At 40.0% G+C, this 13,198-nt stretch overlaps 2 protein-coding genes across 2 annotated transcripts; both read right to left on the bottom strand.

Annotated features, from left to right (window-relative positions):
* Positions 1–5,595: 5,595 nt before the first annotated feature.
* Positions 5,596–6,210, bottom strand: LOC138891738 (uncharacterized). Its single transcript, XM_070175490.1, has 2 exons — positions 6,019–6,210; positions 5,596–5,898 (listed from the first exon to the last, which is right to left on the bottom strand). The coding sequence occupies exons 1-2, from the start codon at positions 6,208–6,210 to the stop codon at positions 5,596–5,598; spliced, it is 495 nt and encodes a 164-aa protein (XP_070031591.1).
* Positions 6,211–6,402: 192 nt separating this feature from the next.
* Positions 6,403–6,720, bottom strand: LOC138891737 (uncharacterized). Its single transcript, XM_070175489.1, has one exon. The coding sequence runs from the start codon at positions 6,718–6,720 to the stop codon at positions 6,403–6,405; it is 318 nt and encodes a 105-aa protein (XP_070031590.1).
* Between the last annotated feature and the right edge of the window lie 6,478 nt (positions 6,721–13,198).

The following is a 13,198-nucleotide window of genomic DNA, read 5'->3' as shown; positions in this document are numbered from 1 at the left end:
CTAAATGGTCTGATCCTTTGAACCATTTGGCATATGTTGATGATACAATTATCTTTGCATCAGCTCATCCCCCCCTCATTGAGTAAGATTATGGCAGTACTAGGAGGTTATGAGCAGATATCGGGATAATTGATCAACAAAACCAAGAGTTCCTATTACATGCATAACAATGTTTCATATGCCTTATTTTAAGCAGTTGGTGATATTACTTGCTTTACTAGTGGGCATTTTCCATTCACATACTTAGGGTGCCCTATGTTTTACACTAGAAGAAGGAAGGAGTATTATGAAGATCTTATCAAAAAGGTGAAGGCTAAGTTACACGCTTGGAAAGGTAAACTGTTATCATTTGGAGGAAAGGCAACTCTCATTACTAGTGTTCTTCAAAGTATGCCAGCACACTTATTGTCAGTCTTGGATCCTCCTGATAATATACTGGAGGATTTGCATAAAATCTTTTCAAGATTCTTTTGGAGCACCAAGTAAGAAGGTAGGAGTAGGCATTGGTCATCCTGGATAAATCTATGTCTGCCTAAAGAAGAATGGGGGCTAGGTTTTAGGTCTTTACATGATGTTTCAAAAACTTTGTTTGCTAAACTTTGGTGAAGATTTAGGACTACTAAATCGTTGTGGTGCAACTTCATGTGGAACAAGTATTGTAAGAAGGAGCTGCTTACTGCTGTGCAATTTAGAGAGGGGTCTCATGTGTGGAGGCAAATGTTGAATACTATGGAGGAAGTAGAACATGAGATCATGTGGGAGATGAAGAGTGGAACAACCAACATATGGCATGAAAACTGGACTGGGCTAGGTGCTCTCTATCATGTCCTGCCTCCAGAGTTTCCAATAAATGAGGATTTGCAAGAGGTGGCTGAATTGAGGCAAGGAGGATCATGGAATGACCATCTGGTTGATCAAAGCTTCCCTGAAGAGATTGCTGATCATATAAAACACAATGTCCATTATGATGGTAGTGAGGAATAATGGGACAAACCATATTGGATGCCAACATCATCAGGCAAGTTCACTATTAGTAGTGCTTGAAAAATTCTGAGGCATAGAGCTAATCCTAATCAGGAGTTCAAACAAATATGGACACAAGGTTTTCCATTTAATATATCTTTCTTCTTATGGAGGTTATGGAGGCAAAAAATGGCTACTGATGATCTATGGAGGAGACAAGGGCAGATAGTTATGTCTAGATATTGGTGTTGTCAGCAACCTCAAGAGGAAACATTAGAGCACATCTTCTTAACTAGCCCTACTACATCAAAGGTATGGAAGCTGTTTATGGGAGATGCAGGGATTAATGTGCCCTTGATACAAGTGAAACAAGTGATAAGGAACTGGTGGAATGCAAAATGTTGTCCAAAGTTAAAACCATTGTTTGAGGCAGCTCCAACTATCATTACATGGGAAATATGGAAGAAGAGGAATGTAGGCAAGCATGGGGGAACTGTCTCTACTAATAGAGTTATTCATAAAGTCAACAAGATATTGTATCAATTGGCAAGGGTTAGGTATCCATGGTTGTCCTATATACCTATGTTATGGCCAGATATGATCCAGTTCTTTAAATCTTACAAACTAGTATTGATCTACTTGGCAGCTCCCTCATCATGGGTGGTATAAGTGTAACACTGATGGAGTATCAAAAGGAAACTCTGGCCCTAGTTCACTTGGCTTTTGTGTGAGAGATGATGCAGGTGATTTAGTGTATGCAAGGGCAGTGGACTTAGGAGTGACCACCAATGTTGTTGCTGAGGTAAAAGCAATTCCGCAAGGTTTGGAGTATTGTGTGGAGTATGATCTTCATCCTCTCATATGGGAAACTGACTCTTTGGTGCTAAATTAGGTTATTAAAGGGTAATGGGATCCACCTTGGTCTATAGGACTAGATGTGCAAAAGATTAAGGGGTTGAGAGATCTCTTTAATGTGATCTTTCAACATGTGTTCAGAGAAGGCAACTCAGTTGTAGATATTTTAGCTAACATTGTTTTTTCTTTTGCAGGTTCAATTGAATTTCAATGCTTTGCTAAACTACCTAGTGCAGGGAGGATACTGATTAATCTTAAGAAATATCAAACTCCTAATCTTAGGGTTAGGATTGCCAAATGAAGAGCTCCAGATTGATGATCATGCTAGGTTTGGTATTACAATTGCCTACTTGTCACTTTGCTATGGTTAGATTCTGTATACTGTTGGAGTATCTTCCAGTGGTATTAGCATGTTATCATGCTCATTTTGGAAGTACTATAATAGTGTATGGAGGTGTAAATACAAGTAGGTTGTGGACAGTTCTTTTTATAATGTTGCTGGATTTTCTAATGCTTAGTCATAAGGTTTTTGGATTCTGGTTATGTGTTAATGACCATGTACTTGAATGTATACTTGATCAATGGTTCATGATATGCAAATGCTGGGATCCAAGGGTCTTACCAGAATTTGAAAGTGGTCGTGTGTCTATGTGTATTGCTAGGACATTAGCCAGTGGTATTGACATGCTTTCATGCCCAATCTGGCAATGTAATGGCAGTATGCATAACCTCTCTGAAATGTTCTTTTGTATAGGTTACTACTGGCAAATTTCATCTCCTCATGCAATCACATTTAGGGAGACAGTAAGTAGGTTATTGTTTTATTATAGGAGACTCATGTTTACTGCTCATTATAGCTTAGTTTCACAGGATTTTCTTAACTTCGATCAAGAAGGCAGATGTTCTTCGACATATATGCTTTGTACTATCATGGTACTATTCAGTGGTATTGACATGTATACATGTCCAATCTGGAGGTGTCATGGCAGTGCAGGCATATGCCTTATTTTGTATATTATGGCCTCTATCATTGCGTATCCTTGGACAGTTTCATATTACATAGTTGCTTCTTGGAATATATTTCTTTCATCTTATGTAGGGGTGTTCAAAACCGAACCGAAACCGAAAACCGAACCGAAACCGAAGCTTAATGGCTTATTGGTATCAGGTTAACGGCTTATCGGTTTGGGGGCGGATTATTCAATTTTCTTAACGGATAATCCGTTAACCCATTAAGAATATATATATATATATATATATATATATATACGTTATATATATATATATATATATATTAAATATCAAAAACCCTTCCACTTCTTCCACTTCTTCCAGCTATTAGCTTAGCTTATTCTCCCACCCTATAACAAGATTGTTTAAGCTGCTATCTATGGTTCACCTCTGTTTTTGTTTTTTTAAACTAATGCATGTTATCTATGTTTAATAGAAGAACAGTAGTGTTGTGCCACAACTTTTATCCCACAATATTGACGATAGTACTGTCTTGAATTATGTTCTGGGGAAAGAGCGCATTTGCGTTTTCTGTAAATTGTTTACTGCTTATAATCGATCCCTATTTCTATACATAACTGCCTTTTGCTCGGTGCTATTTGTATGGTTAATGATATAGCGTGAAATGCCTGGTTGAGAGTTTAGGTTAGAAATTTGAAGCTGTTGTTTGAACTTTGAAGCTGCAGAAATTCAAGCACTGTTAGGCGTTAGCTACAGGCCAAACATTTCTGTGTAGACTGCTCACTCATGGAATAATTCATTTTGAAATATGTATTCTGGACTCACTTTGAATGTAGACTGGAATTTCCTATTCTGAATTAATATGCTAGGCGTTAACAGACATATGTATGTCTGGACTCATGTAATGTAGTCTACTTTGGGATTTAATGGTAGGCGTTAACAGACATGTATGTCTGGACTCATATGTAGTCTGCTTTGGGATGTAATGTAGCCTACAATGTGTTCTGCTTTTTTCACTCTACAACACATGACATACTACATCATTCTTATGTAGGCATTAACAGACATGTATGTCTGAACTCAATGTGTAATTTCCTATTCTGAATTTGTATGCTAGTCGGTCAGCAAACAATTAATGCACGTAATATAGATTGCATTAGGCCGATAAACCGCCCCATAACCGCCCGATAAGAGCTAAACCGATACCAATTCGCCCGATATCTTAACGGGTGGCTAGCGGATTAATACATTTAAAAGCCGATAACCGTTAAGCCAAACCATTAAGAGTAATTAACTGCCCAATCCGTCCGATAAGCAGCCTTAATCTTATGCAAGAAAAACAGAAGTGCTGCGTACATTACTCATGGAGTTGGTACTCTACTTGGATTCTTGGTCATCTCCAGTTGATGGTGTTGCTTGGAGATTTACATTTGCCTTGTCCTTTGGAACGCAAAACTTGGCGCCTGGTGAGAGCGTAAGAGGTGCTACATTGAGGTTTTGCACTTGGCTTGTGGATACACACACCTTCATATGTGGGGAGTTGGCTTTGACATTACTTGTAATAGCTAGTAGTTCATATTTCATTAGATTTAGCCTTAGTTTAGCATTTTTGAGGTTCTTTTGGACAAATTGTAAACATTGGATCCTGGTTTTTCTGTTTTATATATATTAGCCACTAGGCAGCCTGCCTAGTGGTATTTTTACTAAAAGAATTGACTTCTAATGGCAAATGATCTAAAATAACTAAAATATTATAAACTAAACTAAGAAAATTATAGAATCCTAGAAATGATTTGAACATACCAGTGATGAAACAGTGCTAAGGAATGATCACAAATGCGTATCTAGGTGGTAGATGAGTGAACAGATGTGTGCAAAGTTTTAGCCCGTTTTTGAGTGCTTAGAGAATGAAAAGTTTGTACAGTAGCCTTAGCATTACTATTTATTCAAAAAGGATCTGGCTAAGGAACAACGAGACGAGTGCGGCCGCAAAATCCCTTCTGTGGTCCGCACTCTGCTACCTGGAGGTTCACTTTCCTTTGATGATCTGTGGTCCGCAGATTTAGCTATGCGGCCGCAGATTTTGGTGCGGACCGCAGAATTCACTGTGCGGCCGCACTTTGGTTGTTTCTCTGACAAACAAATTTCAGAGAGTTTGCATTTTTCCATCTCAATTTGTGCGGTCCGCACAGGAATTGTGCGTCCGCAATTTCCTTCTACTGTAGCATTCAAAATTGTGCGGTCCGCACTTTTTCCTTACTTAGCTAATTTTTCTGAGCACAGTTCCTGTAAAGCACATTCATTCCTACAACACACTTTAAATCTTGTTAGCACAAAATAAGACCTATCTAAAGAAGAAGAGAAGAAAAAAAAAGAGAAACATGGGTTGCTTCCCAAGAAGTACCTGATTTAACACCGCGACACAACGCAGATTACCATCACTTCAAATGAATCACTGCCACCATGTGGCCATCATTAGATTGTCCCAAATAATGCTTCACCCGGTGACCATTGAATCGGAATACCTCATAATTTTTGTTCTTCAAGTCCAATGCACCTAAAGGTGTCACGCCCACAATTTCAAAGGGACCATTCCATTTGGATTTCAGTTTTCCAGGAAACATCTTCAATCATGAGTTGAACAACAAAACAAGATCGCACACCTTGAACTTCTTGTTTCTGATGTATTTGTCATAAAAGTACTTCATTTTCTCTTTGTACAAGGACGAACTTGCATATGCATGGTACTGGAACTCATATAATTCATTCAATTGTGCAACTCGCAAGTTAGCAGTTGCATCCCAATCAAGATTTAACTTCTTTTAAATCCCACATGGATTTGTGCTCGAGTTCCACCGGAAGATGACAAGCTTTGCCAAACACCAACCGGTATGGAGACATCCCAATAGGAGTTTTAAAAGCAGTCTGATAAGCCCATAGTGCATCATCAAGCTTCTTTGACCAATCCGCCCGGTTAGCATTCACTGTTTTGGACAAAATACTCTTTATCTCCCGGTTAGATACTTCCACTTGATCGCTTGCTTGTGGATGATAGGGAGTCTTGACTTTATGAGTGACACTGTACTTGGTGAGTAAAGTGTCAAAAGCCTTATTGCAAAAATACAACCCCTCGTCGCTTATGATAGCCCGTAGACTACCAAATCTTGTGAAAATATTCTTCTTCAAGAATGCCACCACACTTCTCGCTTCATTGTTGGGTAGATCAACAGCCTCAACCCATTTAGATACATAATCAACCGCGACCAAGATGTAGGTGTTTCCACAAGCACCCACGAAAGGACCCATGAAGTCAATACCCCACACATCAAAGATATCAATCTCTAAAATGGTAGTGAGAGACATTTCATTCTTCTTTAAGATTCCACCGGCCCATTGGCATTCATCACATCTTTTCACCATATCACTTGCATCTTTGTAGATAGTGGGTCAATAGAAATCGCAACTTAGCACTTTAACCGCCGTTCTTGCTTCGCCATGGTGACCACCATAAGGCGAAGAGTGACAAGCCTCAAAAATAACATTTTTATCTTCTTCCGGTACACATCTTCTAATTACCCCATCCGTGCAAATCTGAAAAAGGTACCGTTCATCTCAATAATAGTCTTGACAATCCCATTTGAGCTTCTTCCTTTGGTTTGAAGAGAACTCATCTAGGATGAAACCACTTACAAGAAAATTTGCTAGATCTGCGAACCATGGAACCTCTTTCATTGAAATAGCCAAGAGTTGCTTATCGGGGAAAGAGTCATTGATTTCAAGGCATTCATGCGGCCTCCCCTCCTCCTCCAAACGAGACAAGTGGTCCGCCACCTGATTTTCACTCTCTTTCTGATCTTGAATGTCAGTATCAAACTCTTGCAACAATAGCACCCATCTTATCAACCTAGCTTTTGAATCTTTCTTGCTCATAAGATAACGAAGTGCCGCATGATCCGTGTGGACAATCACTTTTGCACCCATCAAGTACGGGCGAAACTTCTCAATAGCAAACACAATGGGAAAGAGTCATTGAAATAGCCAAGAGTTGCTTATCAGGAAAAGAATCATTGATTTCAAGGCCATCATGCGGCCTCCCCTCCTCCTCCAAACGAGACAAGTGGTCCGCCACTTGATTTTCACTCTCTTTCCGATCTTGAATGTCAGTATCAAACTCTTGCAACAATAGCACCCATCTCATCAACCTAGCTTCTGAATCTTTCTTGCTCATAAGATAACGAAGGGCCGCATGATCAGTGTGGACAATCACTTTTGCACCCATCAAGTACGAGCGAAACTTCTCAATAGCAAACACAATGGTGAGGAGCTCTTTTTCGGTAACAGTGTAATTGACTTGGGCATCATTCATGGTCTTACTAGCATAGTAGACTGGATGAAAAATCTTATTGATATGTTGCCCCAAAACTGCTCCAACCGCTACATCAATAGCATCACACATGAGCTCAAAAGGAATGCTCCAATTAGGAGCGGTGATAGTGGGAGTAGTTGTCAACTTGAACTTGAGCAACTCAAATGCTCTCATGCAATCATCATTGAAGTGAAATTTAGCATCTTTATCCAAAATCTTGCACAAGGGGTTCACCATTTTGGAAAAATCCTTTATGAAGCGCTGGTAAAACCTCGCGTGACCCAAGAAACTTCTCACGCCCTTCACGGATGTTGGAGGTGGAAGTTTGGAGATCACCTCTATTTTCGCCTTGACGACCTATATTCCCTTCTTTGAAATCTTATGGCCAAGGACAATACCCTCCTCGACCATGAAATGACATTTCTCCCAATTCAACACCAAGTTCGTTTCTTCACACCTTGCCAATACCTTATCCAAATTTGCCAAGCAATTATCAAAGGAATCCCGGACTACTAAAAATTAATCCATGAAGAATTCAAGGTAGTCCTCTACCATATCCATAAAGATCGCCATCATATATCGTTGAAAAGTTGATGGTGCATTGCATAAGCTAAATGGCATCCGCTTGAAAGCGAAAGTGCCACAGGGACAAGTGAAAGTTGTTTTCTCTTGATCTTCCAGGGCAATAAGGATTTGATTGTAGCCCGAATATCCATCTAGAAAGCAATAGAACGCCCGGCCGACCAACCTGTCAAGCATTTGGTCAAGAAAGGGTAGTGGGAAATGGTCTTTCCTTGTGACTTTATTTAGCTTCCGATAGTCCATACACACTCTCCACCCGTTCACCGTTCTTGTTGGAATCGACTCGTTCTTATCATTGGTGACTACAGTTATGCCCCCTTCTTCAGAACACATTGCACCGGAGAAGTCAACGAACTGTCAGAAATAGGGTAGACCACCCCGGTATCTAACCACTTTATGATCTCCTTTTTGACCACATCTTGCATGGCTTCATTGAGTCTCCTTTGATATCCAATGGAGGGTTTGGCATCTTCCTCCAAGTTAATCTTGTGCATGTAAAATGCGGGGCTTATTCCCCGAATATCCGCCAAAGTCCACCCAATAGCTTTCTTCCTCTTGTGGAGCACCGCCAATGTTGAGTCAACCTGTACGTTAGTCAAAAAGAGAAAAGAATAACCGGTAACATAGAGAAAGGGACAAGGAATTCATACCTGAGATGTTGAGGTAATGGCTTCAACTCCAAGATAGGAGGCTCTTCAATTAAAGGCTTTGTATGAGGAGTTTTCCTATTCTTAAGATCCAAGGGAAGTTTTCGGGGTGCATAATTGTACAACCCCATCCCTTGCAAAGAATTAACACATTCCATGAAGCAATCCATATCATCATCATCAAAATTGAGCAAAACGGCCTCCAACATGTCACCCACATTAATCGTACGGCTTGAAGTTGAAGGATCTGGTTTCCTATATAGACAAGTTCGGAACATGGTATGTTACTTGCTTATTCTTACCTTGGTAATTGAAATTAAGTGATAGTCGATATAACTTTGGCGACAGAGTTTCATAAAACTTCCTCTGCTTTTTTAATGATTTATCTATGTAAAATAGGATTTTTGAGTGATAGGCAAATGCTTATAAAACTTCAGTTACTTGTCATGGTTTCATGATTCTTGTATCATCAATAATCACATTGGTCACCAAGTCCACGAACGAACACACTTCATTGCTATTCGGCTACCCCATAGATTTGTACACGTGGAATACCACCTTTTCATCATCCATCCGAAAATTGAGTTCACCGGCTTTCACATCAGCAAGAGCCTTCCCCGTTGTAAGAAAAGGTCTACCAAGAATAATCGGTACCTCATAGTCCACTTCACAATCAAGAATAACATAATCCACCGGGAGAATGAACTTGTCAACTCGAACCAATACATCCTCAATCACCCCCAATGGTCTCTTCATTGTACGATCGGCCATTTATAATCTCATAGATGTGGGTCTTGGTTGCCCAATTCCCAATGTCTTAAAAATCGAATAGGGCATCAAGTTGATACTTTCCCCAAGATCACAAAGATCTTTTGCAAACTCGGCACTTCCAATGGTACAAGAAATTGTAAAAGCACCAGGATCTTCCAACTTAGGAGCCATCGAATGTACAATTACACTCACTTGGTGAGTGACTTTGATAGTTTCAAAATTCACCGATCTCTTCTTTGTCACCAAGTCCTTCATAAACTTTGCATATCCGGGCATTTTCTCCAAGGCTTCAACTAATGGCATATTTATAGAGAGACTCTTCATCATATCAATGAACTTCTTGAATTCATTCTCGCCATTTTTCTTGGATAGCCTTTGAGGATAGGGAGGAGGTGGCTTAGCCAATGGTGCCTTAGCTTTTTGCACTACTGGTTTCGGTATGTCAATAACATGATCCCTAAACGGGTTCACATCCTCTTGAGTCACTTTCGCCGTGTCATTAATATCAATCCACACTTCATCATTTGGTTGCACAACATTGTTCGGGATCTCCTCTTCTTCTACCACTTGCTCATCTTCTACAAGTTGCTTTTGACTTGAGGTAGGTGCATTCCCACCTCTTTCACTTCTTGTAGTAACGACCATGGCATGCCCCATATTGTTCCCACCCTTCGGGTTCACCACCGTATCACATGGTAGTGACCCCTTAGTACGAGAATTTAAAGCATGAGAGATTTGACCCATTTGCACTTCTAAGTTTCGTATTGATGTGTTGTGTGAAGCAAGTTGAGCATCAGAATCGGCATTCTTCTCCATCATTTGATTGAACATGTTCTCAATATGACCCATTTCATTGTTGGAGGAACTAGGACCATGAGAAGTATAAGGAGATGGGTTGCTCGGTTGTTGATACATCGGGGGTATTTGAAAACCCGACCCCCGATTTTCTTGGTTGTTGTTCTACCCGCCTTGGTTGTTGCCTCCCCAATTGACTTGGTTATTATTGTATTGCCAATTCCCTTGGTTATTGCTTCCACTCCAATTACCTTGATTGTTGTTATTCCAATTGCCTTGATTGTTTCCACTATTCCAATTACCTTGGTTGTTAGAATTCCAATTGCCTTGATTATTCGAAGGTTTCCATTGTTGTTGACTAGGGCCTTAGAAGTTGTTTCTTTGCCCTTGAAAGTTGTTCACATATTGGACCTCTTCTTCTTGATCGTTGTAAGAATCACCTTGATCAAATCTACTATCTTCTTGCACAAAATTGTCCACTCTTTGTTGCACTTGTGGACTTCTTGTTCTACTCTTATTTACCATCATATTGACTCCCCCTATAGCATTGACTTTCCTCGGGTTTTGCACTTGTTGAAGTTGAGCTTTTGCCAATTGATTCATGGTGGTTGTCAACTCGGCTATGGCTTGTCCATAGTCATGTAACTCTTTATGAAGAAGAATCACATTTGGATCACCTTATGGAACATTGGCTCTTGATTGTCATGCCGATGAAGTATCCGCCATCTCATCCAAAATATCACACACCTCCGCATAAGGCGTAGTCATGAAGTTTCCACCGGCAAGTTGATCCACTACACATTGGTTGGTGGTATTGATCCCCTGATAGAAAGTTTGTTGAATCATGTTCTCCGTCATTTCATTGTTGGGGCACTCTTTCACTATTGTCCTATATCTTTCCCATATCTCGTGTAGTGGTTCATTGGGCTCTTGCTTGAATGCTAGAATTTCATCCAGAAGGATGGCCATGTGCCCGGGAGAGAAGTACTTTGAAATATATTTCTCTACTAGTTCATCCCAAGTACGAATGGAATGATATGGCAAACGTTCCAACCAATCTAAAGCTTTCCCCCATAGAGAGTAGGGAAAGAGCCTTAGCCTCAAAGCATCCTCGGAGACATTTGTTTGTTTGCTCCCTCAACACGTATCAACGAACCCCTTCAAGTGTTTATATACATTTTGACCCGGTGCACCGGTGAAGAACCCTCATTGCTGGAGAAAAGTGAGCATCACGTTGGTTATTTGAAAGTTTCCCGCCCTAATACGGGGTGGGACTATAGCACTTGCATACCCTTCATCCGGCAACACCCGGTGTGGAGCCGCTCGTGGTGGAGGTGGGGATAGAACGGGTACATTGTCTTGAGGCGGTCGGCCTCGTCTATTGGCTTGACGTTCAAGAGGGACCTCATCCATTGCATTATCATTAACGTCCACATCCCCCACGTCTATGTTTTCGAGCTTGTGGTTTGCCATGATTGCACCTACAATACTCACACATTAGTAACAAGGAAGGAAAAGAAGATATTTCCAAAACACACCTAAATATATAGCTAACACTGTTTTTTAGTTCCCCGACAACGGTGCCAAAAATTGATCTCGTCCAATTTCACTCCTCTATTTGAGGATATGAAAACGGTCGATGCAATAGTAGTACCCAACAAGAGTCGGGGTCGAATTCTGCAGGGAGCTATGTGAATGGGTGTTAGTAGTATATATCTTAGCGTATGAGTTTGTATATCTAAATTTGCACTTCTGCAATAATTGGTTTTGTTTGAAAATCTAAATTAAACTACGATTGTGATTTAAAAAATGAACCTAGAAAATTGTTTTTGGTTATTTTTCAAATGATATAAAAGGCCTAGGGCTATGACCTTCACCTAGGTGTTTGCCTAATGGGTTATAAACTTTAAAGCTTGTTTTATTGGTCGGGGTATATTATAGCTGTCAACACTCAAGTACCCACTCACTACCTCTTGGTCAGAGAGTGGTTTTGTCCAATTTGGCTTTCTCAAGTCCAAATGGGTATTGAACAAAACAGTTGATAATAAGCTCAAGTCGAGTTTTACTATCTCTAGGTTCAACCCTTTAATTGGGCTTATCAATCTCTCGATTGACCCAATTTCTTGATAGCCAAGTTTTTCTAGACTAAGCCTCTCTTTCTCAAGTAGAGACTAAGTCAAATAGGCATGAAATAATATTTGCAACCAGTAATTCTTCACATAAAAGCAAGAACTAGGCTAGGTAATTAACACCCAACCATAAACAAGCAATAAATCAAACACCCATTAAGTTTACACACTAGGGTTGGGTTACAACCCTAGTGAAAATATAGCTACTCATGCTTAAATTGGAAGAAAAAGAAGAAGAAGTGATAATTAAACCCATATTGATAATTAAAATGATGAAATCGATATTCAAAAAGCTCAAAATAGCAAAATCTACTAAAAAGAGCAAAAAAAACCGTCTAGTGTGGCTGCTGATGTCAAAAAATTAACCTAAAAAAAGTGATACTCTTCTATTTATACAGTGCTGGAATTTCGGACAAAACTGCCCTTTCGGAGGTTCTACGGCCATACAATTCCATGTGCGGTCTGCACTTTGCTTCAGCCTGAAATGATTTGAAACATGCGGCCGCACTTCTCTCTTTTTGCGAACAACACAAATATGTCTAAGGCCGCACCATGCTGTTCTGCTGTCCGCACAAATATGGTTGCGGTCGTAGCATGCTCTTCTGCGGCCGCACAATAATTGTGCGGTCTGCACTCTTGTTGAATTTGAGTTTCTGCGGACGCATAATTTCATGTGCGGTCTGCATCTTGCAATCTTCTCTGATGGAATTGCTTCATGACCTGCGACCGCAGATGGTATTCTGCGGACCGCACTTGGAGCTTTTGTGTTGTTTTTGTCCTTAAGTTCATATTACTCTTTCTTGAAGTAGATTTCATCTTTAGAGCTCATCTTCCAATATTCTTGCAATTAAGCATATTTTATCAGTTTTCGGGAATACAATTAAACAATTTTGGACTAAAATAAAAGTAAAAAGGCGCTAATAAGTAGTCAAAATCCTCACTTATCAGTATGCAACCCATATACTACAGTCATATTAAAGCTCATATTTTGACTAGAATCATTCATCGAGCAGTGCATGAGTTGTGGTGTATGCTGTTTATGTTGACATCAACCTTGTTGTCATTCCACAACAACCATATTCTCCCTTTGCTATTTGTCATGCAATTAGTACTCCACT

Source organism: Nicotiana tomentosiformis, chromosome 5, assembly GCF_000390325.3.
Source record: "Nicotiana tomentosiformis chromosome 5, ASM39032v3, whole genome shotgun sequence".
In the NCBI taxonomy this organism is placed as follows: Eukaryota; Viridiplantae; Streptophyta; class Magnoliopsida; order Solanales; family Solanaceae; genus Nicotiana; species Nicotiana tomentosiformis.
This window is presented reverse-complemented; position numbering and strand designations above follow the sequence as displayed.

What these genes read in the sequence shown, in the direction of transcription:
- LOC138891738 (XM_070175490.1), bottom strand. Translation starts at nt 6,210, where the DNA reads ATGGTGAAAAGATGTGATGAATGCCAATGGGCCGGTGGAATCTTAAAG. An exon ending in TATCTAAATGGGTTGAGGCT is followed by an intron (nt 5,899 to 6,018) that starts GTTGATCTACCC and finishes TTTTGCAATAAG; the next exon opens with GCTTTTGACACTTTACTCAC.
- LOC138891737 (XM_070175489.1), bottom strand. Translation starts at nt 6,720, where the DNA reads ATGAGCAAGAAAGATTCAAAAGCTAGGTTGATAAGATGGGTGCTATTG.